General features: G+C 44.1%; 2 protein-coding genes across 4 annotated transcripts in view; one reads left to right on the top strand and one right to left on the bottom strand.

The window, feature by feature from the left end:
• Window positions 1–24,570, top strand: part of Trim37 (tripartite motif containing 37) — a 120,030-nt gene extending 95,460 nt beyond the window's left edge. For all 3 annotated transcript variants that reach the window (XM_038325860.1, XM_038325861.2, XM_038325859.1), the window contains exon 25: window positions 24,290–24,570. In XM_038325860.1, coding sequence (XP_038181788.1) covers window positions 24,290–24,434 — 145 coding nt within the window. In that variant the 3' untranslated portion in view covers window positions 24,435–24,570. The remainder of the gene's footprint in view (window positions 1–24,289) is intronic.
• On the bottom strand, window positions 1,480–23,116 carry Ppm1e (protein phosphatase, Mg2+/Mn2+ dependent 1E). Its single transcript, XM_042055025.1, has 7 exons — window positions 22,977–23,116; window positions 22,722–22,840; window positions 16,078–16,277; window positions 12,597–12,785; window positions 9,101–9,244; window positions 8,788–8,881; window positions 1,480–3,234 (listed from the first exon to the last, which is right to left on the bottom strand). The coding sequence occupies exons 1-7, from the start codon at window positions 23,114–23,116 to the stop codon at window positions 2,183–2,185; spliced, it is 1,938 nt and encodes a 645-aa protein (XP_041910959.1). The 3' UTR covers window positions 1,480–2,182.
• Window positions 24,571–25,468: the final 898 nt, after the last annotated feature.

The raw sequence follows: 25,468 nt of genomic DNA, 5'->3' as shown, positions 1-25,468 counted from the left end.
TATCAGGCCAATAACCACTACTTTAATATTATAGAATGTTACGTTAAAGGACTTACCATACAAATGGTACCTAACTACCTTATAAATACGCACATTGTGAACAGATGAAGAGTTAGTTTTTACAGTATTGGTTTATTAACTTGACCACACTAGAAGTACTTTTCTCTATTTTCTAGAGAGCTAATGACATGAGAAATGGAGTTAACACTGCTGTGTATTCAGACCTACAGATCAGACCTTTCAAAAATGGGTCTGTTTCCCCCAGTTTCATCCACGCATTTTTACTCCACCAATAAAAAGCCTATCACCTCATTTTTTTTCTTCTTTTCTCCTTATTCTGATCAAAAACATTACCAATAGATAACCACCGAAATTCTTCTGAATGTACTTAGCTATTTGGGGCTATGATGTACACCTCTGTTCTGCTGCCTCTGTTTTCTTGTTTCTTTAGAAATTTGGTTTGAAACTAGCCCTGTACCTGATGGGTTGTCAGCAAGATCTAGGCTTCAAAAAATGACAGACGCGAGTGAGGTCCATTTATGGGACAGGCATCGGAAAGATGATGACCTCCTAATCCTGTTGAGGTGGAGCCACATTTATTCCTTCTCAGCAGTGCGCCACAAGACTGGAGGGAAGAATAAATGACTCCAAGGTCAACAGAAAACAAATACTGAAAATCTTCACTTAGACTCAAAGTTTGAAAAATAAAAGCTGTAGGTTAACAGTTTAACCATTGCTGAAGAACAGCTAGGTTTTGATCTTTAATGGTGTGCTGTAGCTCTGCCGGTACCTGTGATATGCTCACATCATCCGTGTCTGATATTGAGGATCCTAGTGCTCTATGGGTTGGAGAATGCGGCGTGTTATGTGGAGTTACACAAAACATGATTAGGCAGTGGCTGTGTCTCCACTGTGTGAGCAATGGGTCCAGCTAGGCTACTCCTGCCTGTTGACCTGGATAGCCCATGGGTGATGGGGTGGAGAGCACGGAAACATTCATGACTGAGATAAACCAGGCTGCCTCACTGAACAAATCTGATAACTGTATTTGATGTCTTTAGGTGAAGACATGTTTCTGGTTTGAAACTGTAGAAATGGCAAAAAGTAGATGATTTAAAGCTGCAGACTATAATTTAAGTATTGAAATGAGAAGCACATGACCTGTCAGTGTGGTCTGAAGCGCATGGCTGGGCTCTGGCTCGTCTTCCACCTAGAACTAAGCAGCCCTGGCCCTCGGTAATTTGCATTGTCCTGTGCACATGGCCTCTGGGTTCGCACTCAGTCTCCGTCATACCAATTACTTCATCCCTTGGGGAAAACCGTTTTAGAGAAGTTAAAACTGTCATGTTTTCATTACTCAAACTACGTTTATATTATAGTAATACATGCCTTTGCTGCTTGTAAACTTCTTAAAAAGCAGAAAATAGAGAAGTGCTATTTTCACAACTCCTTTGAATGGCATTTGAGTCTTCTGTCGTTCCTGCCATCATCTCTTCACCCCGTTTATTCCTGAGAAGATGGCCCTGTGAAGAGCAGCATCACAGGTGGCAGCCAGCCGACAGGGGTCTCCTAAAATGAGTAACAAAACTCCACCAAAAGCACCATAACAGGTTATGAAACTTTCAAATAACTAAAACCCTGTGAAATAGTTTAATTAAAAATATTCATAGTTGCCTTTCATTTTCTATGAAAAATGAATACATTATCTTACTGCATACTGCCTTCAAGTCTGAGAAGATGACACTTTGGTACTGGTTCACTATCAGCGGTTAAGACCCGTGTGGCTTTTAGTCTTTCACTCACCCAAGCAATCTAATTCTGCACTGTTTCCTTTAAGTTAGGCACATCAGACCAGATACCTGCAATCTCTATACCGTATATCCTGACTGGAATAACTTCCAAGCTTCCACTAGTGACATGAAGGGATGGTGGAGAGGGAGCTGTATGTAGGCGTAGACACATCACAGGGACCAGCTGTATGGTTTTGCTAGTGAAACCGCCAATACTTTTGTTTTTAAGATTGAAAACACTATTTTGAGTTTCCTAGAGATATATGTACATTTAAGGATTGAGCCATCAATGGATTCATAATGAAGCACATGTACTTTAGAAATGTCTACCTTGTTTCTACTCTGAGAGTTGTGTTTTGAGAGATCTAGCTAACCTACATTGAAGAAAACTCTTATATTTTATAGCTCCAGGGAAGGTCTGGGCATGGAATATCGTTACGCTTTCTAATCTTCATGTTTCCGCTATATCCTTCCCAACTATTTTCCCTCCATGGCAAAGAACTTCTTAACATCTTGTTTCTCTTCCCACTTCGAGTAAGTGAGGAGAGGCTAATGCCTATTTTGTGAGAAGGCTCTTGAGCAGCAAGAAATGAATAAAACTTTGGATTAAACCTGAATCCACGCTGCCTTTTGGAGTAGTGGTGGCGTAAATGATACAATCTAGACGCTGTTTTCCCCAGGGATTTGAACTGTTCATTTTCCAACCCAGAACAGACAGGAGACAAGCTCTCCATTCTGCATATCTGTTGCCCTGTTGAACCCAAATTAAAAGAAGCCAGAAACTCTCCAGCACCACTCTGTTCAGGCAATGATGACTTGACTGATTTTTCCTCCATTATTAGCTCATTAAGATCTGCTTTCTTTGGTGCACCAGGACCAATCATTTCAACTGGTGGCAAAAACTGGGTACTGTGAGGTTTGCTTGCTTCTATCTGTGTGAGATCTAGGTAGTCTGGGTCTTCCAGCACGTTGATTTGGGGCCCTGGGCTCAGGCTAGTTCTATCAGTGAATGAATCCACACGCCCCTCATAGCCTAGATCGGCTGGTGCTGAGCACTGGTGCTGAGGCCAGGGGCGTTTGCACTCTCCATGATTCTCCTTATCATCCCCACCATCTTCTTGCCCTCCTTGAAAAGAGTTGTCTGTCCACTCTGAGTCCTCACTAACATTTACAGCTTTGTTCATGTCCCTCAGGAATACCACAATAACAGTGATGTTATCACTTGACCCTGCATCACGAGCTGATGCTACTAATTTGTGGGCAACCATGCTGCTGTCTCCATTATTCTCTTTCAAGTGGTCAGACACAACCTTCACTGCCTCATCAGGGTTCACGGTGTCATAGAAGCCATCACAGGCCAGAATGAGGTAGTCTTCAGTCCCATCCAAAACAGTTGAGGCAGAATCTGCATCTCCACAAATATATGGCTTATGTTCAGCATCTCCTGTGGGGATTAGAAGGGAAGGTCATCAGAAGGCAAGTGTGGCTCACTTAATGTTTAGAATGCCTATACTAGGATTAGTTGTAATTTAATGGGAAATTTTTATTTAAAAATTATAATTGAAACACTTGAATTCTATGTTACTTTGATGTTGCTTATACTTTAATCCCAGTTTAAAAACTACAAGTTGCAGGGCTCAATTCCGCAATTCCTGTATAGTCTCGACCTTGTGCCCCTAGCTGTGGCTGTACTGAAAATATCACTCATGCACAGGAGAACTGTTGGTTCAGTAGAGTTGTTCTCTTACTGGTGATTAGCCTTTGGTTTAATTGCAACTTGAGAACATGGGGGTGGGCTGAGTTCTGGCTGTTTTTCTCATTAAAGAATTTTCTATCACTCTTCTAGAAATTATTAAGTAGGTTCATGTTGTGAACATGGAGAAAGGTTTGAGTTACAAGAGACTTAAAAACCAAGTGTGATTCCCTAAAGCTAGGGAAATGTGTGGGCCTTATCCACAGTCCCACACAAAGAGCTACGATATAGACTACTTGGTTTCTGGTGCACTCGGCTTCCCTTTGATGCTGTTTTATTTAATGGCTGGAGAAGAGACAGGAAGCCCACAGTAAATGTCTTGTCTTCGGAGATGACCACCTGTGTTGACTGCTCACCCCTGACTGCATACACTTACTAACAACATAAGCAGACACAAGGCAGAGTTAGGGAGTGATGTCCAACACACTAGAGGCCTTGAGCCCACAGGTTTCTCTTACGGCTGCTGAGATCCCCCATCCTCTAGAGTGATTTTGGAACTCGGAGATACAGACCTTACCAGTTCCTGCATTGTTTTATTCTGTTATTTTTCTTTAGACACTTGGAAGAGAGCCAGCTGTTGTCCTTAGCCACCAAACGGTAGTGAAGTAGCACCCTATAGCTTAGTGTTTAGGACGACAGCACTGGTGTCAGACTGCCAGCTCCCGCATTTGTTGTATACACAGCTCTCATTAGTCACCACCTTCCACTGCCCTGGAGAGAAGATAGGCTGTGAAGCTTAGCTGGCACTGGCGAAGGACTGCTGGATCAGGCTGCTCTGTAGGCATGCCTACGTCTAGGAGGGATTTTTTTTTTAATTGGGTTAATTGAAGTGAAAGGACTCAGCCCACTATGGGGGGTACTATACCCCAGTGTAGGTCCTGGACTGACAAAGCCAGCTAAGTCCTTTATGCATTTATACATTTACTTGCCTTTCTTCTTGACTCTGGATATGATGTGAGCTGCTGTTTTAAGTTCATACTGCTGTGGTTTTGACCATGATGGACTGTAACCCAGAATTGTGAGCTAAACTAGATCTGGTCAGGACATTTTATCACCACAGCAGAAAGGAGGCTAAGATGGTGGTCTTGCTATATAGTTCATTAATTCTAGTATCTGGTGTCAGACATGTCAGATAGCCTCAAAACACTTCAATAGGAGTCCTGTGGATAAGCTACAAACAGCGTGGGCTATATGCTGTATCCAGCATGTTGAATAGCTAGATATTTACTGGATATAATTATTTAGGTTAATGTATTTGTAAGAAACGGGGGCTTTTGACGTTACATATTCCCAGCTTCACGCCTGTTCTCACTTATATAACTCTAATCCACTATCTTGCCTACTTCGTTTTTTTGTTTGTTTGTTTTTTATTTTAGCCAAGGTCTCATGCACATAGCCCATGCTGGCCTCCAGCTTGCTTTGTAGCCAAGGCTGCCCCTGAACATCTCTTGCCTCCACTTCCCAGCAGCTGGGACTGTAAGTGTGCACCGCCACTCTTAGCTCTTCATTTCCTACTGTGATGTCCCGAGAGACTGGTGAAGCTCATCCTAACTTGTAAAGGTAAGAGCAGTACCCTCACCAGTCCCTTTATTTCATTTCCTTATTCTACCTGATAGAAATACAATTTTCTGAACTCTGCTTCTAAAAATAAATGTGATCTGAGTTACACTATTCCAGAAAAATCTTGTTAGTGCCAACAACGAGAAGACTGGCACAACTGTTGGTTTAGAACAGGACATACAAGATTTGCACAGAGGAAACAGTGCCAGAACTCTGGCTTTTCAGCGCTCCAGTGTTGAGAGTCAAATTCATGGCATTTCGCCCCCATTTGGTAGGAGGGCACAAATACCCATCTCCTGGTAGAGACGGCAGCATCCTGTTGTTTCCAGCCTCCTCTGTCCATATGCTGGGAAATGTACATGCCTCTGTCAGCTTTGGCTCATAAATGAAGGCTTCTGGGGTGAGGCAGTGGAGAAGCTGGAAGTGGAGCCGAACTGTTCCTTCACCCCATCCTGTCCTGTGAGCCCCCAAATCCTCCTTATTCATCGACTCCTTAAGCCAGTTAAACTAGATCTTGGTAGATTCGTTAATTTCTTAAAAGAAAATTGTAAGACTTGAATGTTCTCAATTTTTCTAAAAACAGAACCAAAGGAAAAGCCCATAGTCCTCACCACCACTACTTTTGGCGTTGGGGATAGGTAGAGTGGACCTCCATACCCTACCAGAGTCCATTATTTTGTTCCCATCTCTCTGGAGCTCAGACAAAGGACTCATTTTCGATGCTCTTCTACTAATTTACTCTTTTCTTTCTTTTTTTCTTTTTTCTTTCTTTTTTTTTTTTTTTTTTTTTTTTTTTGGCTTTTTGAGACAGGGTTTCTCTGTAGCTTTGGAGCCTGTCCTGAACTAGCTCTTGTAGACCAGGCTGGTCTCAAACTCACAGAGATCCGCCTGCCTCTGCCTCCCGAGTGCTGGGATTAAAGGCGTGCGCTACCACCGCCCGGCCCCTACTTACTCTCTTTCTACAAATATATTCAATTCTACTTTTTTTTAACACTGTAATATGTATCCTAGATTAGCTGACACTAACTCCCAGTCCTATCAGCCTCCCACGTGCAGGAATTGCAGACATGTGCCACCATGTCCATCTTTCTATATCTTAATTAGTGTATTCTTATACCAACTTGAATCAGGAACTGGGGCTGGTACTTGCCCAGTACCGAGACATTAACTTTCCAATATCAGTAGCCTATATAGTGGCAGAGCCAAGATCCAAACCTAGACTGTGTGGCCACTGTGTTAGTTACCCTTAAATCATGGGCCTCATCTTTACACGGTTTATGTTTTCTGGGCAGTGTTACTCATGCCTGTAGTTTTCAACATGTGTGGGTGCACACATGAGAGATGAAATGTTGTTGCCAAAATGGAATGAGTTACTAAATCCTTGCTCCAGCTCAACTTTCAGCTAAACTCCAAATCTGTATTTCCAAGTACGTTCAAAATCTCTTGTAAGACATCCCATCAGTACCTAGAACTGAAAATATGTCCAACTGAACTCACCCCCTGCCAGCTGCTACTGCTTTATTACAAATGCTTAGCGTCTTCCTACTCACAAGTCGGAACCTGGAAGTTGGCTTTCCTTCTCCTTACATACTATCATCTGTCTCAACAGCCCGCCCTCCCCCGTGTCTCCCTTTTTAGATGTCCTCGTCTCCAGCAGTGCACCCCCAGCCTTCTCCTTGGTCCCCCAGCTGAGCTCTTGTACACTCGTATATTCCACGCCGTCACTGCAAGTGCTTGAAAAGACACACCTGCTTGTGTGGTCCCTGTGCTTATTCTCCTAGGAAGTCCAGAATACTTAGGGTCAAATCTGAAGCCCATCACAGGCTGGCAGGAACACTTCTAATTGACCACTCCACTGTCAGCTCTTGCCTGTACTCATTGCTATTTCTAAAACTATTTCTCTCCCTGGGGTTTCCCTCCCTAAATGTGGTATGTCACCCTATCCAACTGAAAAGTCATTTTACCCATGATGTTGATCTTATTTCATCTTAGGTTGTCAGTTACTCGAGGACATTCCTACTCTGCTCTGGTTTTACCTTGTGCTCTCTTTAGAATCAGGGCCAGCATCTACTTTTTCTTATCTCCTGGCAAACACAGTCTGAAGGAGGAAGATGAAGAGGTCTTAAGCAGCTCTAGTTGTCAAAAATAATTGTATATATAAGAGTGTATTTTAGGCTTGCCAGGTGGTGGGGTACACACCTTTAATCCCAGCACTTGGGAGGCAGAGGCAGCCTGGTCTACAGAGCGAGTTTCAGTACTTGCTCCATAGATACTGAAAAACCCTGTCTCGAAAAACAAAACAAAAAACAAAAGTGTATCAAAAAACAAAAGTGTATTTTAAGCTCAAGATTTTCCCCCTTTTGGCCATGTTCCAGAGTACCTAATAGCTCCCTCAGTGTGAGGTAAAACTACTCTTCATGAGGTATTTATGCTCACTTAGCTCTACTTCTCATTCAGCTCCTGGTGCTCACAGCTGGGGCACGTCACAGCTGGCCAGCAGCACCTTTTCAAAGAGTGGGAGGAGCTTAAACAACTGATGGAACCAAACCAAATCTTTTAGGTTTCCTTGTTCTGGAATCTTGGGTAACGATAAACTAAATTTGGTAATTAGATACAGACTTTGTGTATGCTAGTTCTATGTCCAGTTACTTGTTTGGGGAGGTAAAATTTAAGGGTTGTGGTATGCATGCATATCTGCTTATCTACCCATGAAACACATATTTCTTTTTCAAAAGCTGGCGATCCCAAGCAGTCAGCCCTAAGCACACAGACATAAGCAACACTGAGTGGATTCTGCAGGCTTCCATTTGAGTCTGTGTTGAAGAAGAAAGAACACTGGGAAGCTGACAAAGGCAGGCACAGCCAATTCCTGAAGTCACACCTATAATTTTTCCCATCATTGTTGAGCCTTTTTATAGCCGCTTTGCCCTTTTAAACAGACTGAGTTTTAGGGAGCCCAGTTCCTTTGGAAGTTTGTAAGGGCCGGGAGTGGGCCGGGAGTGGGCCGGGAGTGGACCGGGGTGGGTAGAGCCCTTGCCTAGCATGCATGAAGCCCTAGATTCGCTCCGTAGCATGGATGGGGAGAAAGGGAAGAAGAAAAAATAAACTTGAACGCAGGATTATCTGACAAATTGTCTTTTCTGGGCCAGGTATGGTAGTATACACCTTTAATACCAGCACTCCAGGAGGGTCCACTCTGGTCTACGTAGACACCCTCTCTCCAAAAAGATACAGTCCATATTTAGAAAATAGTTTTGTAGAAAAGTGTGTTGTTTCTAAGAATTCTGCTCACGTCATTTTATAATTCACCAAAAAAGAAAGAGGTAAAGATAAAAACAATATGAAATTTGGAGAGACTTCCATTTTCTGGAAATGTAGAATGAAACAAGCAGTATCGTTTCAGTAGGTTTGTACACTAACCTGGAGGCCTCTGTCAGAAGAGTGGAACTGAACATTCCTTGAGATCATACATACATACATACATACATACATGCATACATACACATTTGAATGTATAAATAGCCAGGTGTACTTAAATCATTAAAAAGCATCCAGCTGTTACCTTAAACAGTAATAAGCACTCTGAGCAGATAAGTTAGCATCTCAAGTTCCTTCATATCAAAGTTAACACATGGCAGAGAGGTAGAAGATTTTGGAGAAACAAAATTAATGGTTTTTTCCTACCTATGGCTCTGGATACTGATAGACTTCCATTCACCCTCCAGGCACCAAACCAAACTACACAACCTCCAAGGGCCTCAATTCGCTGCTTTTCATCCTAGAGCAATGCAATAAAAAGCAAATAATGGATTCAGGATTTATTCATCCACTTTACAGTAAACAGATATACTGCCCATCATCTCTGTGAAGAGGCTTTCTGTATTTCTCCTTTAGGGGCATGGTAGAGTTGCTGAGACTAAAGGCAATAATAATAAGGAATCCTAAAAACTGCAGAACTGCCTCTAGGACATGCTTGAGTAGAACGGGTCATACGTACCTCTCTGTCTGGCTTGTGTGGCTTCATGAGCTCCACAGCTTGACCCTTTCTTACAAGCATAACCTGGGAATCGCCCACCCATGCCACGTGGAGCATGTTGCCTCTGATAAAAGTCACTACTCCTGTGGTCCCACATCGTAAGCTCTGAAAATAATTTAAGACCATAGTCAAAATAAAAAACACCAAATTCTCATTGAGAAGCAATTTATAATTCATACACACTGTATTTGAGAGACAATTAGTAATTTGTTTCATATTACAAATTCATGTTTCTCAGAGCATTTTCTTTATTTGGAATTTTGAATCTTTTTATTTTTATTTTTAATACTTCCTGAAGTGAACACGCATTAATTTTGCTAAAAATAACAGCTTTATAGCTAAAAAAATATCTTCAAAACAATAAACTACTTTTGGTCACTAGCTGGGGAGGACTTCAGTTTTGTTTTATTTGAAATAAAGTCTCTCACTGTGTAGCTCTAACAGCCTGGAACTTGCTATATAGACCAAACCGGCCTCAAAATTAAACAGGTCTACCTTCTTCTGAGATTAAACATGTGTACTACCATTCCCGACTCAGAGAACTTTATGTGCATTTATATACACAAATCCACTTTATCTGTGATACACTGGACAGGAATGATTATCAGGTTTAAGTATAGATTTTTTTAAGAACTGGTCTTGCAGCTGGAGAGAGATGGCTCAGTGATTAAGAGCACTGGCTTCTCTTCCAGAGGACCAGGGTTAGATTCACACCCCATATGGCAATGGCCAGAACCATGTGTAACTCAGTACCAAGAGATCTAATGCCCTCTTTTGGCCTTCATGGGCACTGTATGCATGTGGTGCACAGATATGCATATAGGCAAAAAAAAAACCATATAAATTGGCTAGTTAATTTAAAAGCTGGATCAGGTGAGAAGGTCAGAAGGTAAAGGCACTGCAAAACCTGGTGACCGTAGTTCAACCTCTGACTCTCAATATGGTGGACATAAAGAACCATCTCCTGAAGTTGTCCTTCCCTCCACATGCATACTGTGGCATACATGCACCCCCCCACCCCCACACACACATAATACACGAATGTGTGTTTAAAAACATGGCATATTTTGTGACTTGTCCAAGGACTAGTAATCTCTTTACTGTGCAAACACTTTAAGTCTTTGTTCACTGTTAAATCCATTCCACTACAATCACCCCCTTTCTTTTAAGACTGGGTCTGACTGTCACTGTGGCTAGCCTGGAACTCATGGAGAATCTTTTGCCTCTGCCTCCCAAGTGCTGGACTAAAGGCATGTGCTGCCACACTTCCTTCCTGTGTCGCTTTCTTTCTCTCCCCGCAACTCCTGCCCCCGCTGTTTGTATATCAAGACAGGGTTTCTCTGTGAAATAGCTCTGGCTGTCCTAGAACTCACTCTGTAGGCCAGGCTGGCCTCAATCACAACAGATATCCACCTGTCTCTGCCTCCCAAGTGCTGGGATTAAAGGCGCACGCAATCACTCCCAGGCAGCCTTCGTCCTTTTTGTTTCTGACTTACTGGGTTATCAGTGAGGTCATGTAGTAGTTGTGTGTGTGTGTTTGTGTGCACAAAGTATTTTCTTAGTACAAAAGAAATGTCCCCAGTCTCTGGATATCATGGAGCCGAGACAGCATATACTCACTGAAGAAGATGCTTATATACCTTTAAAAACAAAAACCAGAACAATCTTCCCTACAGTATTTTTTAGGGAGCTCTGATTGGAAACACTGCATGGAGAACTAACAGCCTGGGGCTCCACTGCAATAGCCACCACAGTACTTAAAGCTCTTGATCCTGCTGCACTAAAATGACATCTCCATTTGACATGAGTCACCACCAAATGAGCATGAGTCTGTTACTAAGGACCTGGCCCAAATTAGAACGAGTGCGTCAGGGTGGTGAAGGGCTTCTTCTATCCAATGAGAAAAGCAACTTCTCTTTTTCCCTATATAGGAAAAGTTTGTTATAAATCCTCACCCACCAATAAAATGTCTTCCCACACAGAATGTTGAAAAGCTCAGCCCTCTGGAACACAGGATAAAGACACTTCAGTGCATATGCCCTGGAGAGAACAGGAGGGGGGAGGGCTGCTCACAACAGGAATAGCTACTCCCCAGCAGTAAGGACCACGTGGAGGCACAAGAAGGAGAGAAGCAACTTCTGAGAGGACCCTGAATTGTGTGAGAACTCTGACAGGACGAGATGGCACCACTGACGAGTGAGCGAGGGAAGCACGGTCAGGACGTAGGAAACAGCGCGTAAGATTAGGAAAAAGACAAAATGACCAACCAGTGCTCACACTGCTGAATACAGGCCGCCCCCGCCCCCAAGGCTCACCGTGTCTCTCCAGAGACAGGGCTGAGGAAAGGACCCAGTCCACTGGGGTCTTGTGCAGCCCTAGCTCTACATGTGAATCCTAGTTGTTACTATAGTAATTTGTGTATTAAACCAAGCTTAGGGCTCAAGGTATATACTTCTCTTGCTTGTTGCCCAATAGTTCTGGATTCTTCTTTCATTGATTTTAAGCCTCACTATTGCCTTGCAGCATAATTGTAAGATCAGGGAAATGGGATCAAATAATTTTCTGGTCTTTTCATTTTAAAAGTTCATGTTTGAGTCGTGGTAGAAGTGTTAATTTGTTGTGCATATCTTAATATATAATTAGTTTTGAAAAGTTAAAAAAGTGCCTTTTTCTCTTGGCCCCCCAGCTAAAAATCCAACATGGAGTACTATAGGTGATCATGTTTCATTGCACGGCATGACACACATATGGGTTTGTTTTACTTTTAGACTTTAATATAGAACCCCTCAATTTCATTCCAAGTAAAGTGCTTAGGTCTGACCAGCCTTAGCAATATAGGACATGAGTTCTGTCTTTTCTTCCTATTAAGAAGAAATCAGTTGTAGGATCATCTGAGGACTCTCCGAGCTCTCCATCGGAAATATTCCCTAGAGACAGATACACAGTGACCACTGCCTGCTCATGCAGAAGGAATGGATGGAAGTCATCCCAGTTTTTGTTTCCTTTGTAAAACTATTGTTTTCAATTCACCAGGTCCAGGCTCGAAGCTAAAAGGTAGTAGGGAAAAAAGAAGCAATACTCACCTGCCAAATCCAGCAGCAATTCTAGAAAGGGGCCAGACAGCCACAGAATGAGTTTCCTTTACAGTGTTTCATTGTGTCCCACAAAATTATTCCTCAGGAGGGATCTGGGTTTAGAATTGAGCAGAGTCCAACAAGTAGCTCAAGTAAGTGTGTGTGTTTGTGTACATACAGTTTAGATAATGTGTACCCAGAAAGAGAAAAGGCCAAAGTGTGTGTGTGTGTGTGTGTGTGTGTGTGTGTGTGTGTGTGTATGTGTACAGTTTAGATAATATGTACCCAGAAAGAGAAAAGGCCAAAGTGCCCTTCAGCCACAGAGACTGGATTGAACTGAGTTGGTGCACTTGTAGCTGGTGTTCACAAGGACGTGGGCATACCTCCCTGGCTGCCTTCTGCACAAACCGCTCATCCGTGACACGGAAGGCCCGGCAGAGAGCCTCAGCAGGATCATGGGGGAACATCTCCTGGCGCACTAAGTTAACATGTAGGTGAACGGAGGCATAAATGGCAGCGTCCACTCCCCCGTGGCCATCAAACACTGCAAAGTAAGCTTGTTCCTCCTGGTCCTGTCAATAAAGACACAAGCAGTTAAGGAATGGGGCAAAGTACCATCCAAATGAGCCGATGCCCTGGAGATATCCTTTCTCTACTGTGTCATTCAGATAAGGTGACTAATGTTTCCCTTTGCTGACACGCCCGATGAGCTGCCACAGGCTGCGCTGCTAGGGCACTGTATACACAGCGCCCTGGATGCCCAGTAGTGCAGGCGGAGGGCCCTCCCTGTGAAACTTGTGTACCATGGAAACACCCACATGCATTTGCTTCAAAACCGTAGTCAGAGGTTGGGATGAGGAAAAGGAAAGAAGGCATGAGAAAAAGTGAGCAAAAGCTGTTCCGGATTGGGTACTTTTTTCAAAATACCAGAGAACAATAAAAAATAATTGGCTTTCCAGCACGAGACCAGTTGTGTGCAGGGTATCTAAACTACATGGAGATAAAGACATCCCACACCGTTCCTGGTCACATTGAGTTCCTACCATAAATAAGTCTCTAAACTTGTTAGCCAATCTCGAACTACGTATCAGATGCCCAAGTGCCCTGTGTGGCTGACACCTTTGCTTCAGCTCCAATCTAAACTTCAGCGTCTCATTTCTCAGAAAGGCTGGCTGCCAGCAGTGGCCCTTCTACCATCTGCTGTGTCTTGAGTTCACTCTCCAAGTGCCAAATAGTTGGCCGCTCTCTTCATTTTCAGCTCGGATGTTTGAGTCTTAGCTCTGTTGGTAATCTGCGAGTCGCTCAAGTTTCATGGTTACTAAGTTCCCTTGAGGCAGCGGTAGCTAATGGCTTCATTTGGGAATCTTTACATTTTTTTTTCCCTTGGTGGAACCCAGACTCTCAATCTTTTCTTTGGGGGATGTTTTTGCTTGCTTGCTTTAGTTTTTTTATTTTGTTTTTTGTTTGTATTTATTTTTGCAGCAGTGTCACGTAGCCCAGGTTGGACACAGATGTGCTGAGTGGACGCCTCATTCGTCTGTCCACCTTCACACCCGTGTCTCTGTGCTTTGGAAATGGCTCTAGCAGAAGCACTGCATCTAGCTGTCCTGAGAACAATGGTAACACTCAGAAATGGTGACGTCTGTCTGCATGTCTTGCATTTCAAGCAGAACAGTCTATGGTACCATCAAAGACTGACGAAGCAGAATTGTCTAAAAATAAATCCTGACACTTAGAATGTATATCTGGACTAAAGTAGTACACAATTCCCAGCAACTCAGTATAACAGAAGAAACAGCAGCCAGGAGGGGTCTTGGTGAAGGGAGCATAAAGTCAGGGCTGTCACATTGGTCATGGAGTCTCAGCATGCGTGATGCTGTATGTTTCACTGCACAAACTTCCTTTTAAAGCAGTGTAGTTTCTTAAAGCAAAAAATAATGATAATTTATTAAAATAATAAAAAAATAAAAATGAATGTCACTGTAACCCCACTATCATTTATCTATACATATCATTTATCTGTATCTATACATTTGTGGCTGGGTTTTGTTTTGGTGATGGTGATTATTAGGATTTCGGGTATATAAATGTTCTACATCTGGGTGTGCGCGTGTGTGTGTGTGTGTCTGTGTGTGAGCGTGCTTTGGTTTCTGACACAGGGTCTTGCCTTGTAGCTATTCCCCTGCCTCAGCCTCTAAAGTCCTGGATTACAGTTATACACCACCACACCTGGCTCTGTTTTTTGGTTTTTCGAGACAGGATTTCTCTGTAGCTTTGGAGCCTGTCCTGGAACTAGCTCTTGTAGACCAGGCTGGCCTCGAACTCACAGAGATCCGAGTGCTGGGATTAAAGGCGTGCACCACCATTGCTTGGCTGGCTCTGCATTTTTAAAGTAAGGATCACACTATATATGAAATCTTATGTCCTGCTCTATGTCATTAACATTTCTGCATGTCACTTAAGTGTTATTCAAAGACATTGTCTTAAATAGATTGAGATACATTTCCTTTAATGATTTTTAGATCATTTCTGATTTATTTTTTTTTTTTTTTTTTTTTTTTTTTTTTTTTTTTTTTGGTTTTTCGAGACAGGGTTTCCCTGTATTTTCTAGAGCCTGTCCTGGAGCTAGCTCTTGTAGACCAGGCTGGCCTCGAACTCAGAGATCCGCCTGCCTCTGCCTCCCGAGTGCTGGGATTAAAGGCGTGCGCCACCACCGCCCGTTCTGATTTATTTTTATTAATAATGTTGAAACACTTATCAAACACATACTTAAGACTTTGCTGTATTTCTGTTGTGATGAAGAATTTTAAATGAAATAAAGTTATCAGATCAAGGGTATGAGAATTTGTAACACTAAATAATCATAGCTCAGTAGGCTTCAGTCCCTGCTTTGGTGCATCAAGGTGGCTCTTTCCGAGATAGGCCTCTGTCTTTTACATTTGGAGACAAATTAAAACCAGCCAGGTCAACATCCTGAATAACATCCTTCAAGTAGGTGTAGTTTATGGGGACTGTTTAGGAGGTAGCCTTTGGGTTACATTTGCACAGACACAGCAGTGGAAGCAAAGATAACCGGTTGCTGTCTTTCTAAGCCCCAGCTGCTAACCTGCATTGCTCTTTAGCCCTTGGCAGTCCATGAAGTTTAAAGTTAGTAGCTACATGAAGGAACTATTATGCTGGGTATAAATTACTACACCGCAATTTTCAAGTTATAGACTTAGAAGAAAGAAAGGATGAGTGACAGGCAGAGGAAGCAAGCCCACCTTTGTTTGCATTAGCATAATGCGCTTACTAGAAAAGGAGACAGCAGCAAGAACATGGTTATTAAGCTGACACGGCTCATATGGATCTAATCTGTCAGTCACAGAGACTTGTGGAATGTAATTCCAACTATTTCCTACCTCAGAGACCCAGATTTTAAAAAGAAAATCACATGTACTCAAGTTGTCTCAGCCTTAAATTTATTCTTTTATGTTGTGTTTTTTTGTTGCTTCAGCAACATGTTGTTGTTCTGAGAATCCACTAAGTCACTTGACTTTACTACAGAAATATTCTCCTTTTAAAAAACTGTATTTCAGTATAATGGTTTTCTTTGGTTGCTAATAAAATGCTTTAGAAGCTTCCAAAGAGACTGGTAACTTCCCTTGCTTTCCTGGATAGGAACTGGCTGTCTGTCCAGAAGAGGTTTTTTCTCTCCCAATTTTGAGCCATGTGAACCTATTAAAAATAACATAATGTTCCCAGTTTGGAATGATCTGAACTTACTCAAAATAACAAAACAGTTCTATTTTCTAATGCAGTCCACCTCCCCTCTGTCCAGCGAGTGACGGACCATGTTGCACCAACTCCCAGAATGCCCTTTACCTCCAGGTTGAAGAGCATATTAAAGTCAGGGATGCAGACATGCTTGTCCTCCATTTTTCTTCGCATGTTTTTGATGGCATGGATTGACGTTTCATAATAAATCTGAGGCCTCCTGCGCAGAGGGAAGTCCTTAACCCAGCTGCAGCAAATCTCGTGTAGTTTTCTGAAGACAGAACGGGCCAGTTTCACTGTCTCGATTTCTGTGAAGGAAACAGACTCCTGGTGAAGAGCCATGTAACAACTGCTTTCCTCTCCCTTGCTTGGGAAGGACAGAAGCAGCCACTCCAGCTATGTCCTCCTGAACTCAAGGAAAAGAGCACTGCTTCTGAAAAGAAGAAATAACAGTCTGCCATCTGCCCCCAGGGTCACCCCCTGGCAGGGGACCTCCAGTCAGGCCAGGCTTGCTCGGTGTGGTCTCCGGCCCTCTGCACTCTAGACCAGAGCAGCCTTCACTGACCGCTGCTGTGATCATCACGTGGAGAGCCAAGCCCTCTAGGCTTCGGGACGACTGAAGCGTGAGTGCTAGCTATGCAGGAAAGGCGCATGAGAGCAGCTGGCGACTGACGGCTTGCTCTCACTTCCTCTTCCTGATCTCTTATGCCCTTTCTAGTGAACAGACCATCATTTGGAACTGAGTTACATATTTTCTTTGATATATTTATTATTATTAAAATTTTAAGCAGTAGTGTAGCCAGTGGGGTAACTAACATGTTAAAGGTGTGTTTACTCTGGAGGACAACCTGAATTCTCTCTGTGTGTATTGTGGGAGTCTTCACCTAGGCGCACTACTTTGATTTTTTAAAAATATTATTATTAGGGTCTCATTATGTAGCCCTGGCTGTTCTGGAACTCACTCTAGACCAAGTTAACCTTGAACTCACACAGGCACCTGACTCTACCTCTGGAGTGCTAGGATTAAAGGCTTTATTTTCAATTGCTTATTTATTTATTTAGCCAAAGTCTTGCTGGGTAGCTCAAGCTGGCCTTGGCCTTGAATAAGTGACGTCCAGTCGCTTTACTTTCCCAAGTGCAGGGATTGCAGGCATGCGCCACTACAGCTGGCTTCTACACTGTAACTGTATTGTTTGACGCAGTAGTTACCATCTGGCTGCTGTGGCAGACTTCTGTCCCATGGCACATGGCCAGTGTGTGTTGGAGACTACAGCTAACATCTTTAGCCATCTATTCAGGCTGTCTTCCACTCTGTTTGTAGCTCCTCAACCAAAAGAGGAGGTTTTCAGTACTTTGGGTGTTCCTGCAGAGAGTTGCTTTACTAAATCCGACACAGCTTGGCAGCCTGAGGAAGTATGTGGCAGACGGGCAATGGCTACAGATGCTTCCTCTAGCCTAGAACAGAAATCCCAAAGAGAGACTGTGTGTTCCTCAGCAGCATGGACCTAGGACTCCCATTTCCTTATTTCCAATCTTGTTTTAGCCTTGAATCTGCGACTCCATTTCTACTCTTGTGCATAATTCCTACATGGTTTTCCTTGTTTTGTAGTGTTAGGATAGAACTCGGGCCCTGACCACGGCAGGCAGCATACGCACTGCATCCCCTGTAGAGCCCAGGCTGGCCTCAAACCCAGAATCCTCCGCTGTAGACTCCCAAGCGTTGGAATTAGCTTCCCAAGTTGCAAACTGCCACACCCAGCACACACTCACCCAGTCCTTTTTTGAACAGGGTCTCACTCTGTCCCCAGGCTGACATGGTCTCAAATTCACAGTGCCTCAGCCTCCTAAGTTATAGGTAGGTGTCAGCCACTGCCTCCAGCTCCATTTTTTAAATGATTATATTTAGAAAGCTGGTCTCAAGGATTTTATTTCAGTTTTTCCTTATTATTAATATACAATAGTCCTAGCTGATGGCTTTTGAGCCCTTTAACGTTTTTCTGTGTTTGTTTTGAGACAGGGTCTTGTTAGTATAGGCTGCCTCCAGGCTCCCCGGTGCTGTGATTTATGGGCGGGCACCACCATACCCAGCCTCCCCTTCCTAATTTTATGTTACTGAAAAACAAGTTTGTATTTGAAAGGGAAAGAAAGTTCAAAGAGCAAATACTTCCTGAGGAGTTATTATGTACAAGAAATGAACAAGCCAATAAACAGCCAAATATTTCTCTTGCTTTAAGTAACTCCAATGTTTGCTTTTTGTTGTTGTTTTTGATTCTTGTTTTTTGAGACAGGGTTTCTGTGTAGCTCTGGATGTCCTGAAACTCACTCTGTAGACCAGGCTGGCCTCAAACTCACAGAGATCCACCTGCCTTTGCCCTGGGTGCTGGGATTAAAGGCATGTGCCACCACCTTTTTTAAAGAACTACCTCCCATAGAGGCTTCAGCAGGAGGAACACACCCCATGCAGACCTGACATGTGTATGTCCTTATTTGACACAGTCACAAAAGAGGGTTACAAAACAAATGGACCCAGAAACTTCAAGGGGAATGGGACTGGGTAAAACTAATGACATGTTCCCAGAATCCCAGCTAATAACATAAACTGTTCATCATTCTTTTGTTTACATATTACTGTCACTATGTACACCCATGCTGTCCAATAAAGGAGCTAATAAAACAAATGGCAGGGACTGGAGAGATGGCTCAATGGTTAAGAGCACTGGCTGCTCTTACAGAGGACCCAAGTTCAGTTCCCAACACTAACGCAGAAGCTGACAACCACCTGGAATTCAGTTCCAGAGGCTCCAGCGCCCTCTTCTAGCCTCTGGGCAGCAGACATATACTGCACATGCATACACACAAGCACAGCATTCATACATAAAATAAAAAGTAAGCAAATATTGGGGTTGACGAGACAAGATAGTTGAGAAGTTAGGAAGTACTACTCCTCGAGAGGATCCAGGTCTGGTTCCCAGCACCCACACGGCGGCTCACAGGTACCTGGAACTCCAGTTCCAAAGGTTCTAATACCCTCTTTTGGTTTCCAAGGGCACACGCAGGTAAAACACCCATACACATAAAATAATAAATATTTTAAAATTTAAAGTTGTTTTTCTTTCAAGTGTTGGACGATTAGGTGTGGTCCTTGCACTCCCTCTTGTCCCGAGCTTATGTAAATTGATTTCATTATATAGGCCAAGCTGGCCTGGAACTCCCTATAGACCAGGCTGCCTCAGATTCCCGAGTGCTAGGATTACAGAGCTGTGGCACCATACCCAGCTTCTCTGAGGTGGAGTAGCCCTGTCTTCCTGCCATTTGCTCCTTGTGTTCATAGTTTTGTTTGTTGACACCAGCCATTGTAGCTCTTATTTTTTGAGATTTATTCTTTTTATGTGTGTCAGGGGCCAGGGGTGTGTGCATGTGAGCCCTGAGGCCAGAGTCATTAGATCCTGTAGCTGGAGCCACCTGATGATGGGTGTCGTGAATTTATTCCGGTTGTCTGCAGGAAGAGCACATGTGTGCTAAACCATCTCTCCAGCCCTGTTCTAACTCTGAAACCACACTTTATCACGGTCAGTAGTACTTATAACATCTACTGGATATTCCATGTTGCTAGAATATTTCACTGTCATCATTGTGCTTGAAAAAGCATGGTCCAGCAGCTGGCATACAGCAAAGGCTCCATCAGATGGAACCAACCCTTAGTGCATCTCCAGAGCTCTTGAGTGTACATCCTTCCCTGGGGTGATAAAGTACTGCAATATCAGAAGGTTAGTTGCTCTTAATTTTGTTAATTTTTGTTTTATTTTTGTGTGTGGTGTGTTGTATGTATTTGTAGTGTGGGGGACAGGTCAGTGTTAAGATCCTTCTGTTGTGAACCACCTTACTGTTTGAGACAGGGCTTCTCGCTGGATCTGGAGCAACTGGAGCTTCCTGACTGCGCAAGACCAGCTGGCCAGTGAGCTCCTGTCTCCGGCTGCCCAAAGCTAGAGTTACAGAGGCAGATCATCATGATCCGCTTTTACAGTTGCTGAGGTTCTGAATCCAAATCCTAAGCTTGCATGTTCCTGAGAAAGCCACCTTCCCAGCCCTCTACCATTAGTTTTGAAAGATGTAATTTAGCCAGACATGGCAGCCCAAGTCCATAATCCTTTGACCAAAGAGGTGGAGTCAGGAGGATCAGGACCAAGGCCAGCCTCTTCCACAGAGTTGGTTTGGGGCCAGCCTAAGCTACATGAAATCCTGTCTCAAAAAGCCAAGAAAAAAGTTTTTTAAGGGGCTGGAGGAATGACTGCTCTTCCAGGGAACCAGGCTAACTTTCCAGCACCCATATGGCAGTTCACAACCATCAGTCCCTCCAGTTCTAGGGGTCTGATGCCCTCTTCTGGCCTCCATGGACACTGTAAGCACCTGGCGCACAGAGGTGTATACAGACAAAACACTCATGCATGAAACTTAAAAAAAATATTTTTAAAAAAAGAATAAAAGTTTTTTTTTAAACAACCAAGAAGTTTTAAGAGGCACTTCAGTGGGGACCTACAGCGTGCGCTGTAGGCCCTACCCAGTATGTTTCTCCCCAATGTAAGCTGTGGGCCAACAGTGTCCCTCTAGAGTTCTCAAGGGGCTGATTGACCCTTTTACAGGGTCGCCTAAGACCATTGGGAAAAACAGGTATTTAAGATTCATACCAGTAGCAAGATTACAGTTGCAAAGTAGCAAGGAAAATAATGTTACGGTGGGGGTTGCGGCAGCAGGAAGGTTGAGACCCACTGTCGTGGACCCGTGTGCAACTTGCACCTAGTTATCTGTGCTGAGTGTGTAAAGGATTTGCAGGGAGTTGAGAATATCAACAGCATGGAGGCATTTCTAAGTGATCGCCTAGAAAAAAAATTGAAACAATGTGACCAGTGCCATTCATTAAAAAAAAAATCCTCCCCCTTTACTTTTGTCACCTTGTAAGGCTGAGACAGTTCTTCAGAGCCAGCATTTAGGGCAGCACTTCAGTCCTGAGACAGTCTCCAGCAAGGGTGCCATAGAAAGAGCATTAGCGTATACATAATAGCCACTTGAGATGGGAAAATAAAACAAGATAAGGGGCGTAAAAAAGTGGAAACCATCCAAGTAGCAGTCCACCCCTCATGGCCGTAGATCACTTGTCAGTCGTTAATGTCGTTAATGTCCCTGTGCCAAGCTGGAGCTGAGTCAGCCATCACCCCACTGCACTGAAGCAGAATCGAATCTCTCATCTCTTCATTACAAGGGTTTCACTTGCATCTACATCCGAGAAAGACAGCTTTGTGGAAGGAATTCTACTCAGGTTGGCTCCAGGACAGCGTGGCTCTAGATGAATCAATTATTCTCAGTTGAAAACAAGCAGCAGTTCCCTCCTGGATAGTTTCTGTCCCAGTCTGGAGACAGGAAGAGCGGGAATGCCGCAGTCTCTGGGCTGTCTTTCTATTTATAGCGCTTGCTTTGTTCCTTATGTACCATGCTGACGGGTGAATGCTCTGAATAGACAGATGGGCTAGGCGTGGTAACACGTGTTGTGATCCCAGCACTCAGGAGACTACGGCAGGGGACTGAAGCAAAAGGCCAGCCAGAGGCTACATAGTTGAGACCTTGTCTCATAGCTAATAAATACCAATAAAATATTCCCCTTAAAATTTTGGAATAGTGAGCTAGGAATGTTACACAGTTGGTAGAACATGTTCTTACCACTTAAGATACCTCAGGTTCCATCCCTGGCACCAAAAATAGAAGAGCATGGTGGGGTAGTCATGCTCTGATTTTATAAAAATTGTTTAACTGCTTTCAAATATGTATGAGCCCAGTGCATTAACTGGAGGCCAGTGGGGTGGCACATGCCTGTAACCCGGCTGCTCAGGTTGCCGAGGTGGGAGGATAGCAAGTTTCAGGCCAGCCTGGGCAATTCAGCAAGACTCTTTCAAAACTCTGTGTGTATGTGTGTGTGTGTGTGTGTGTGTGTGTGTGTGTGTGTGTTGTGTGCTTGCATGTGTGTGTGGGGTGTGTGTGTATGTGTGTGGGGGAGTGTGTGGTGTGTGTGGGTGAGTGTGTGGTGTGTGTGGGTGAGTGTGTGCTGTGTGTGCTGTGTGTGTGTGTGTGTGTGTGCGCGCGCGCGTCTGGAGATGTAACTCTGAAGGAGAGCATCAGGTCCAAGGTCTTGGGCTCAGTTCTGCTGGTGCCAGGGGTGCGTGTGGGTGTGAGTGTTGAGCATCTTGTCCTTGCTATCAGCAAAGATGCAGAGTTACTGATGGAGATAAAGGACGTGGCGCACCTGTCGGAGCTCTGTTGTAGTAGAAAACTGAACAAGATTGATGAGTTTGGTTATAACTGACTTTTTAAAACTTGTCTGTACTGTATTCAAGATCAGCTGAGCCTCTTACTTAGACTAGAAAGGGGCATTTACAGGTTTTCCCCACACTCGTACTTCATTGTTCAGACAAGGTCCTTGCCTAAGCCTAAACTCAAGTGACCTTCCCACCCAGGCTTCCCAAGTGTCTGGGACGCTAGGTCCGTACTACTGAGCCAACTCATTGTGTGTACTAGTTCACCCCTTAGATATATATGTGGATTTTCTTTCTTCTTGCCACTTTTTGCTGATGTTTAAGAAAAAACTCCTGGATAAACTCCTGGATAGCACTAGATAATCACCGGTGGGGGGAGGGGGCAGGGAATATGTCCTGGAAATTTAAGGTGCGCAGATATTTTGAACAAACAGTGGAGAAGGTGCTTACCCACAGTCCCTTCTGTGCCATCCGTCTCCTTTGGGATGCAGTGAGCAGAAAGGTCACTCTGGAGGACTTCGTCTGATGTGGCTCTGGCTAAAGCAGCAGCCAGAAAGGAAGGGCAGTTACTGAAAGAGAAGCACAAGGTATCCTCAGTAAGAACTTAGACGCAAAGCTTTAGTGCACCGTAACACCTGCTGTGTGTCTTATCCCAGAACTGCCCCTTAACATCCAGCAAATAACTAAGCGCGTTAGCTGACAGACCCCTGCTGGGCGCTGGCCAGACAGTGGTAGATCTCCCAACTAGGTAGACAGGTGGTAAGCAGGGCAGCTAAAGGATAAGCTTTATGAGAGGAACAACACAGTGGCCCTAGCGGTGCCTGCCTAGACTGGGTGCCAGTCATGCCATATCCTTAAATACGAAAAAGACTGAGTTATGAGGAAGTGGAAAGGCAGGATGAAATACTCCATGCTAGCACTGCACAGGCTGTAAGAGCTTGAGAGAAGTCACGGGAATTTTTGAGCAGGTAAGTGCCACCATGAGATAAGAACTAAAATATTCCCTGGTTTGCTGTGCCAAGGGAAATCAAAATGTAGCAAGAATGAAAATCCATGGAAGGGAGGAGGAGGAAGTGGGGAGGACTGGAATAAGAGCATGAGTCGGGGAAGAGGAGGGGCGGGAAGAGGAGCAGGAGGAGGGACGGGAGGAGGAAGAGTAGGAGGTGTATTTTGGAGAAAGATCCTGTAGAACGTGCTGACAGTCGTGTCGAGGTGGGTGAAGGGCTGAGACTGAGTCCTGAGTGTCTGAGCAGCTGCGTGGGAGGACAGGAACCAGGACAAGAGGCTTGAAGACGTGGGCTAATGTAGAAAACAGGAGTTCATTTTAGCTGTTAAGCTGGAAACAGCGATATTTTATAAAGGTATAAAATGATTAACTGGATTTTAGAGAGGGGTTCAGATGTTAGGAAATTGGGAATGACAAACTTTAAAGCGACAGGAATAGAAATAGTCACACAGGAGGAATCGGAACAACTGTGTTCTCCTTTGGAGTGGAAAGTTGCTCTGTGCCCTGCCGTTTCATGTGCTGTGGAAAGCGGGGCAGCGGGTATTTGCCTTGTTAGTGCCTGAGTTTTCGGGTGAAGGCAACTGTAGACAAGGAGCTGTGTCCTGGGATCTCACTAGCACGTGGAGACACCTTGACTCCCAAACCTGAGCCTCATGAAGTTGTGGATGAGGTTTTGGGAGACACTGGAGGGGGGGGGTTGCATGTGTGGATGCTGTGAACTCTGACCAGAAGGCCGTGGCAGACTGTCTGTCTGTAGCAGGCCGCGGCAGTTTCTGCTCTCACATTGTTTTTGCATGCACGGCTCCAACCCAGGCATGCTAGCCCAGTGCTTTGCCATCGAGTCCCAGCTGTAGGCACCATGCTATTTTAGAACCTTGTCATCTCACGTACAGTTTGCTGCTGTTTCTTTACATGGGCTAAGACTTGGGAACTGTTTTTCTGTATTTTTTTTGGGGGGGGGGGGGGAGGCTCTTTGGCTATCCTGGCTTCTTGCTTTCTTCCTTTCTCCTAGATTGCTTGTTCTTGGAACCCAGCAGCCATACTGTGAGGAAGCCCAAACCAGCCAACTTGGAGAAACAGCATGTCAGGGGTCACATGGATATGAACTGAGGTCCCTGCCTCCAGCTGGCAACCACCATCAGCTGCCTGATGTGTAAGTTCACAGAGCTCCAGACAGCACCAGTCTCCCGCCTGAGGCTTCAGATGTGGGACAGAGATGGGAACTTCGCTGTGCCAGTCTGAAACCCTGAGCGAGAAACTATAGTATAATAAATGACTTTATTACGCCACTAAGTTTTGTCATGATTTGTTAGATAGCCACTGTAACTGAAAACCCTATAGAGACTAAAAATAGCTAGTCATGGTCGCGTATAATCCCAGCACTCTAGAGGCAGAGAGTTTGTGAGTCGGTCCAGCCTGACCTACAGAGCGAGTTCCAGGCCAGCCAGAACTATACAGTGAGACCCTGTCTCAAAATAAATAATACCCACCTCCCCACTCCCCCAAAGGACTGAAAGATAGAGGAACTCGAAGAGGAGAGTTGAGGGAGTTGGGTGTTTGAAGAGGGGAATGGCTGCTAAGGGGGCCAAATGTGGAAGGGAAAGGAATATTTAACATAACGACATGTAAATAAATCACGCTGACTGGGTACCAAGATAATTTAATGGGAGGAAAAATGTCTCAAAAAATGGAACCGGGGGAAATTAAGCTTGATCCCCATATATAAAAGCATATATAATTAAAAGTGCATTGCATGGAGGCTGTTCATGCTTGCCTAGTGTGCAGAGACCCCGAATTCAAGCCCTAGCTGCTTCCTCTCTCCCCTAAAAAAGAAGAGATGATTGACAGCAAGCATTAATCTGACATCAGACGCCAGGACTCTGTATACAGCTGAGCGGGCAATCAATATAAAGTTGCTATATGGCTCGGTAGGCCTTCTCCTAGAGATATATATGCCTTAGAAATGAAAGCGCACATCCACACGAAGGCTTGTATATGGACGTGCATCTCAGCAGAAATAAAATGCAGCAGATACAGAGTGCAGTATCTTTTGAATATTTATTTTATGAGTAGGGTGCTCTGCCAGCATGTAAATCCGTGTACCATGTGTGCCTGGTGCATGAAGAGGTCAGTAGGGATCATCAGATTCCCTGGAACCGGAGTTGCAGATGGTTGTGAGTCACCATGTGGG

This window comes from Arvicola amphibius, chromosome 4 (genome assembly GCF_903992535.2).
Source record: "Arvicola amphibius chromosome 4, mArvAmp1.2, whole genome shotgun sequence".
Lineage (NCBI taxonomy): Eukaryota > Metazoa > Chordata > Mammalia > Rodentia > Cricetidae > Arvicola > Arvicola amphibius.
The sequence above is the reverse complement of the archived record's forward strand: the minus strand, read 5'-3'. Positions and strand labels throughout refer to the sequence as shown.